The 7,513-nt window shown below is 57.5% G+C and overlaps 1 protein-coding gene across 1 annotated transcript; it reads left to right on the top strand.

Annotated features, from left to right (window-relative positions):
* Positions 1-208: 208 nt before the first annotated feature.
* On the top strand, positions 209-3,007 carry LOC100584691 (spermatogenesis-associated protein 20-like). Its single transcript, XM_004091427.3, has 4 exons — positions 209-268; positions 1,418-1,609; positions 2,387-2,467; positions 2,647-3,007. The coding sequence occupies exons 1-4, from the start codon at positions 209-211 to the stop codon at positions 2,815-2,817; spliced, it is 504 nt and encodes a 167-aa protein (XP_004091475.3). The 3' UTR covers positions 2,818-3,007.
* Positions 3,008-7,513: the final 4,506 nt, after the last annotated feature.

Genomic DNA, 7,513 nt, shown 5'->3' with positions numbered 1-7,513 from the left:
TTTTATGCACAGAATGGGTCCTCCCAAGGCCGGGGTGCCTGATCTGCAATTCTGCGCTCCGCCGCAGGGCGACGCTCGGAGACCAGCCACACTGTCCCAAGTCTGGGCGAAGATCCGCCCGCGGCTCCGTAGGTGCCCAGCCCGCCCCTCGCAGCCTCCTGCCCTCCCTTCCTGTCCTTAGCGGCCGGGCCCACGGCCCCGAGCAGCCATGCTGGGCGCGCGGGCCTGGTTGGGCCGCGTCCTTCTGCTGCCCCGCGCCGGTGAAGAAGTAGGACGCTCTATGTGTACCTGCTGCCTATGACCCATGTGCCTTGTCTGTGGTTAAAGGTTTCTTTCCCGAAACTCAAATTTTAGCTCCTCAAAGATCAGGACTTTCTGCCAGTGTTGTATCCCCAGGGTCTAGTGTGGTTCTGGCACATTGTAAGTGCTTAATAAATGTTAACTGAGTGAATGAAAGGGCCTTGGGAGAGAACCACAGAGGAGGCCCAACTCAGCCTAGGGAGAGATTAGAGGACAACTGTGACAGGTGTCATTTAACCAAGGCCTGGAGGGAAAGAGGGGCCATGTGGCCATGGAGAAGCTGTGGAGAGAGTTCAGGCATAGGGAGCAGCGCATGACAGGCCTGGAGCGGGCAGCCTGTATCCTGGAGGACAGGCAGGGCCTGCGTGTTCCAGGAGGGCACCGAGGAGAATGCTGAGGCCGGCAGGGCACGGAAGTCGTTTTTTTTTTTTTTTTTTTTTTCCTAAGAAATGAAGGCTGGTCTCAAACTCCTGGGCTCAGGTGATCCTCGTGCCTCAGCTTCCCAGGTGCTGGGACTACAGGTGTGAGCCACCATGCCCGGCTGGCAAGAAGGTTTTAAGTAGTTTGTGATCTGCTCTGGTATGGGTTTAAGGAGGTCACTCTGACCACTGGTGGAGAGAAGTGGGGGTGAAGGAAACAGGCGACCAGTTAGGAGGCCATTACTCATGTTTAGTCCAGGCAGGCATTGGTGAAGGCTCAGAGGATGTGGAAGTATGAGATGGGGAGACATGGTGGGATTTGGATCTCTTCTGGCCGCAGCCCTGGCAAGACTCACAGATGGATTAGAAGTGGAGGGAGAGGGAGAGGAAGGGGACAAGATGATGCCGCTCTAGCTTGAGCAGCTGGGTGGCTGGACAGAGGTATCAGAAGCGAGGGGGGAGCCTGGAGACCCAACAGTTGAGGCTAGGACAGGTAGAGTGGAGGGTGCCATAAAAAAGAGAGCAAAGTACTGATAACTGCTGGAGCGGCATCCACACCCAGAGTGGGGAAGGGGTGGGATGGGCAGGGCCTTTTCTCTGTCCCATCCCCCAAGTGGCCCTGGATACAGTCCTGGGCAGGGTCCTGGGACTCAGTGACCCACCCTTACCCCTACCCCCTGCCTCCCTGTGTGCTGCAGACCAGGATGGCGCAGAGCCCAGCGCCAATTCCGTGTCAGCCCACAACCTGCTCCAGCTCCATGGGCCACAAGGACTGGATGGACAAGTGTGTGTGCCTATTGACCGCCTTCTCTGAGCACATGCGCCGTGTCCCGGTGGCATTGCCCGAGATGGTCCACGCCTTCTCAGCCCAGCAGCAGACCCTCAAGCAGGTGGGGGGTGAGGGCATCTGGGCTGGGACCTCAGGTGGGAGGGAAGCTGGGGCTGCGATGGCAGATGGGAACAGGGGGTGGGGTTCCTGGGCTGTCCCCAGAGCTCAGGTCTGTGTGTGTGCAGGTGCGTGGAGGCGTCTGTCAGACAGGGAGGCAGAAGTTAACATGAGTCCGTGGTGGCTGATGAAGTGTTTCTCTGTACGTCTTGGTGTCAGTGTAATTGCTTCTGTCCGTACTGTGTTATTGGTGTGTGTGTACTTCTGGGTGTGTGTGACCCTGGAGGTGTGTGTCTATGCACCTACCTTTGAGGGGGATGCTGGTGTGAGTGTTCGTTATGTGTGTTTGTCTGTCTGCATGTGGATGCCCCATCTGCAGGTTTGCCTCTGTGTCTGCCTGCATGCGTGTGTGTCTGGTGTTTGTGTGTGTGGTATCTGCCTCTGTGTGGGCATCTACTGTGTGTGTGTGTGTGCGTGTGCGACTACTCTGTGTCTGTCTGGATGGGTCTCTGTGTGCTCTGGGTCTTCTGGGTGTGTGTCTCCCCGTGTTTGTATCTGTAACATTGTGTATATGTATGACATTTCCACTTCGGTATTCTCATGTGTGAGTGTGTGTGTGCTCCCACTTGCCAAGCATTAACTCATCCTGGCAGCTGAGATGAGTCCCTGTTCCTTCTTAGGGATATAGGGTGGGGCGGAGGGAGGATGGGGAAGCCCTGGTGGTCTAGGGCTCAGCCCTCCCTCCCCTGACACACCGGAGTGACCTTTCTATTCCGGTCAGATCGTGATCTGTGGAGACCGCCAGGCCAAGGACACCAAGGCTCTGGTGCGGTGCGTCCACTCTGTCTACATTCCTAACAAGGTACCCGTCCCTGTGAGCCCAACCTGCCACCTCCCCAGAGCTGCCCCCTCCCATCCTCAGCTCCTCAACATCTCCTTCCCCTTGGAATGTTGGGAAGTGGGAATTTCCCAGTGGGCCTTGCCAATGGGCAGGTGACCCCACCCCAGCAGGTGACTCTCCCTGCTCTGCTGCTGCTCTAGGTGCTGATTCTGGCTGATGGGGACCCCTTGAGCTTCCTGTCCTGCCAGCTGCCTTTCCTGAGTACCCTCCGACGGTTGGAAGACCAGGCCACTGCATATGTGTGTGAGAATCAAGCCTGCTCAATGCCCATCACTGATCCCTGCGAATTACGAAAACTGCTACATCCATGACTGCCCCAACCCCCTTGGGCTGGGGCAGAAGGTGAAGCATCCCAACCTACTAGAGACTCAGGCCCTGCAGGGCCCTATAGAACCTGTGGCCATCCCTGAGCACCCCGCCACCAGGTGACCTCGGCCATACTCACTGCCCCCCTTGGGCACCCACTCACCCTAGAATAAACTTAACAGTGTCCCGTGGTAACCTGAGGGCCTCAGCTTTGCTTATGAGGGAGGGGCTTCAGGCTTCAGCCTGGGAACCAGCAGCTCAGGGCCGCTTCCTCTGGCAGCCCCCACCTGACCCCTCTGCCTTCTCCCATTTCTCCTTCATCTTCCAGGGGTCAGCAGACTGCCCCTCTCCCTTCCATGGTCATTGTAGCCTGAATGAATTTAGTCCCCTGAACTGAGGTCAGGGGACTAAAACCACGTAAAGATGCCCAGGGGTGGGCATGGGGGTGTGGACTGGCCCAGGAGGGCGAAAGCCCAATCCTTGCCCTCAGAAAGAGGTTAAGAAGGGAACCTGCCCTCCCCTCCCCATTGTCTCCTTGTGTTGAGCTGGAAAGGGGGCAGAGATGCTTTATATGAGCTTTTATATTTCACAGAATGGTGACTTTGCATATGCCCTGGTGCATTGTGGAGCTGCTACTGTCACGACTAAGACATTTCTTTTGGGGTATCCATCTAGCCCCAGCCTCGAAAGGATGGAAGCAAGGCCTCCTTGCAGGAGGTCATGTTGTCCATTCGTCTGCTTTCATACAAGCTGGTCCAAAGAAAGAGTTCTCTTTCGTTTGGAACATCTGTTGGGTTGGAAGTCCTTCCCCAAATCTATCTGAGTCCTTCTTGCTGCAGAGAAAGCCTTCCTGTGACCTCATCCTTTCCCCTAAATGTTGGGAAATGCTCCTGAGTCCTGTCCTTGACACATACATCTTCCCAGGCTCCAGAAACCCCATCTAGCTTCACTGGGTTGAGAGATGGGGACTGGTACACATGCTTTGGGAAGGGCAGGTGCAGAGTGATGGGGCTGACAGGTGGTGGGGGAAGCAGGGGGAGGAGCTGTCCCTCTGAGGCCTTTGGGAATCGGCTGAGCCAGGCATCCTCAGCCCCCCAGCTAAGCAACACAGAGAGCCAAAAGAGGCTACTGGAGACAAGAAGGCCTTCATGGGGCCACTGCTTGTGGGGGATGTCAGCAGTGGGGAGGAGTGAAGCAGGAAGGAACCGGGAGACTGGATGGAGTTGCTCCCTTCACACGGTCACACATAGCCACACATGGTCACTGGGGCCAGAGTCAGCTCTGTCTGGGCAGCCAGGCCCTCAGTGCAAGCCACCGGCCCATCTGGAGGGGATTAGTGCTCCGGCCAACAAGGTCAGCTGGCCCCTTCCTAGCTGGAGCCCACTCAACCTTGCCAGGAAGTCAGAGAGCTGGACAAGTGGAGCCTGGCCTGGGGAGGTGGAAGGGAGGGAGGATGGAGCATGGTGAAGCACAGGTGGCCTTTTTGGCAGCCCCAGCCCTGGCTTTGGAACAGGCTGGGCAGTGTGCCAAGCCCTCTTGCCACTGTTGTCCCGTTGACCCTCATGAATGAGTTGTGAGGCAGCTACCTTCAGCCTCGTATGGATAAATATTCGAGGCCCAGAGAGGGTAAGAGACCTGCCTGCGACCCCTCAGCACTTCTGGTTCTCTCTGGGGTCTTGAGGTTACAATAAAGACCCCTAAGGCTTCCTCTTCTCGAAGGAGGTCCAGGCGCAGCTGTGGGGGAGGGTGCCCTTGGTGTCTTCTGTCCCTGCAGCCAGTCTGCTTTCTGCTCGGCAGCTCCTCTCTCCCTCCTGGGATGAGATGATGGGATTCTGTAAATGGGTTGGGAAGAAGGAGTTACCTCCTTAAAGGGTTAGTTCTCCCAGGAGTGCTTGAATTTCTAAAGGGGGCAGGGTCCCACATAAATCTCACTCAGAAGCAGGATTATAAGAGTTCCTGCAGCATCCTTTCCCCTTTGCTGGTCCGTCTTGATTGTGCACCCGGTTCTACCAGCGGAACACCTGTGGGCCAGGGTCACTGGAGACAGGGCCATACTGTTTGGGCAGCCACTTAAGTAACTTCATCATTCTGAGCACCCCCCTTCCTTATCTGAAAGGTGGGGGGCCACCCACCCAGCTCTCAGGGCTGTTAAGGTGACTAAATGGGATAATCATCCCTGAGCAAAGGGTATCACAGATGGGAAGATTATCTTAGCTCCGCAGGGAGCCAGATGGGCTGTGAGGGAGGGGTAAAGGCAGGGCTGGAGGGGGCTGGAGGGGCTGGCTGAGCAGGGTATATATGGGGGGGGTTCTTCCTCAAACCCACAAAAGCTCTTAGTTAGGCTTACTGTCTTTGTTGGGAAACTGAGGCCCAAAGAAAGGAATTTCTTGTCCCTTTGTTTCCCTTTCCCTGCCTGAGGTCATTCATTCACTTAACGACTTTGTGCCCGACACTAGACAAGGCCCTAGTGAGCAAAATGAACATAGCCCCTCTGGGAACACAGAGCCTAGATGGGGAGACGATCATTTCATTACTGCAAACACAAACATATAATCCCAGCCCGGGCTAAGTGCTGTGAAGTTCCAGACTTGTGTCTGGCTCAGTGCTGTATCCTAAGCACCTTGGCACTTAAGTGACATTGAAATACTTGCTGGAAAGAAGGCCACTCTGAGGAGGTGATGTCAGAGCTGAGGCTTGGAGGGCTGGAGTTAAATAAAGATGGTTTCAGGTCTTCTTTGCCTTCCCTGTGGGTCCTGCCTCTGCCTCCTCTCTGGCACTCAGGCTAAGGGTAAGCATCTCCGACTGGCCATCAGCCCCAACATGCCGAGTACACGGATCAGATCCTGTCTTGCATGGCCAGTCTCCCCTAGGTCCTGAACCCAGGGAAGTGCATGTGGATCTCAGTTTATCCAGATGGTGCGTTTGTGCCTGCCCTCCTTTAGGGCATGTTCTAGAACAGAGTTCAGTCCAGAGCCCAGGGGTGGCCGAGATGATGGATGAGGGTGTGGGGCCTGCTGACCACCAGGGACCTGATCGTTGGGCTGGGCCAGCCTCTCTGCCCTCATTTTCCCCTCTGCAAAGAAGGGGTGACAAGTGTCCCTACTTCTCGCGCCAGCCCCAGGGCCTCTATCCTGGCGGGAAGGGCAGGCCGACCCGGCAGACTGCGGCCTCTGGAGAGGGAAGAAGGTGTCAGACGCGCGGAACAACCATAAATAGCCCCCCTCTCCCAGAAGACGGCACGGGGTTCAAGACTCAGGCGCCGCATACTCAGAATGAGAGCAGAGACTCCCGCCAGGAAAAAAAGGCACTTAGGGGATCTGCTCATTAGCATAAAATGCAAATGAGCCCGCCCGGCCTCGTTTGCACAACTCGGTGCATGGATTCGGCGAAAGGGCAACCAGGGAGACGACGGCGCAGCAGCCACTCTGCCACTTCCCCCATCCCCTCCCGCATTGGCCGGGGCGGGAACTGAGACGACCCCAACCTTCTGCGGTGGCGGGAGGTGCGCAGGGGCTGCGTTGGGTGGCGCAGTCTTAGGAGAGTGAACAACGGCCAGGGTGATGGCCTCAGCAACGTGAGGGGTGGTGATGGAGGTCATCCCGCCCATCCCTCCGGCTCTCCGCAGTAGCGCAAGCGCCCCAAAATCTCCGGATAGGGAACTGACTGACCCACTGGGTTCCGCGTGTCTACCTCTCGCAGATGTTGGGGAAGTGCTTCCTGGCGTCTAATCCTCGCTGTTCCCCCTCCACCGGCGCCCAGCACACCCGCGGCGCTCCGCTCCCGGGTACCCACAGCTTTCTGGAGTGGCGCCGGCGGCAGGAGAGAGCTAGAGCCGACTGAGCCCCAGAACTCGGGAGGTAGGCAGGGCAAGGGCCGGGGTCTGCGCGTGCGTGTGCGCGCGTGGAAAACACAAACCCACGAGGGCCCGCTGCCGGTAGGGTGAAGGTGAGTGAAGGCGGCGACCCGCGAAGTTCCAGTTCCGCGGACGCTCTTTCCCTAAGCCACATAGGGACTTAAGAGAAACTGAGGCACGAAGTTGGGGGTGGCGGTGGTGGGGACTTTGAAGGTCGAGTCGATAAAGCCCAGCTCTGTGCTTCCGCCCCTCCACACACTCGAGACCCCACAGGTTCCTTCTTAGGGGTCCTCGCTCTGTTCCACAGCCCCTCCTGGGGATCCCGGCTCTGCGGTCCAGCGCGACTGCCTGGGGCCACGTGTTCAAGCACGAAGGCCCTGCGTGGAGTCCACGCCCTTCAAAAGGTCCCTAGGTGCAAGGGGATGAAGCCCAGGAGCGTCAACGTGAGGTCAGGTCCAGCGGGTTAGGGTTACGAGGTCAGGGTCGAAGTCTCTGAATTGGACTAGGGAGCATGACCAATAAGCCCAAGAGATTTGTGGAGGCCACGCCCAGACCATGCCTACCCTAGCCTTTCTCGAGCTCCGCCCGTTTCTCCGAGAATGGGCCCCTCCAGCCTGAAGCCCCACCCTCAGGACATCCAGCTCCGCTCCTTCCCTTCCCCAGTCCCGCAGCCAAGCTCAACTCCAGGGTGGGAGATTAACTAGATGGAGACCTGAGATTTCGCTCTGGGACTCCCTGGTCACAACCCTCACCCCCGTGCCGCCTGTCTCCTTCCCCAAGCCCGCCCAGAGCTGAGCTCCGCCCTCCGGCTGCTGCCCAAATCAGGGGTCGTGGACAAAGGATGCCTG

The sequence above is a fragment of the Nomascus leucogenys genome, unplaced genomic scaffold (assembly GCF_006542625.1).
Source record: "Nomascus leucogenys isolate Asia unplaced genomic scaffold, Asia_NLE_v1 001762F_25210_qpd_obj, whole genome shotgun sequence".
In the NCBI taxonomy this organism is placed as follows: domain Eukaryota; kingdom Metazoa; phylum Chordata; class Mammalia; order Primates; family Hylobatidae; genus Nomascus; species Nomascus leucogenys.
The sequence above is the reverse complement of the archived record's forward strand: the minus strand, read 5'-3'. Positions and strand labels throughout refer to the sequence as shown.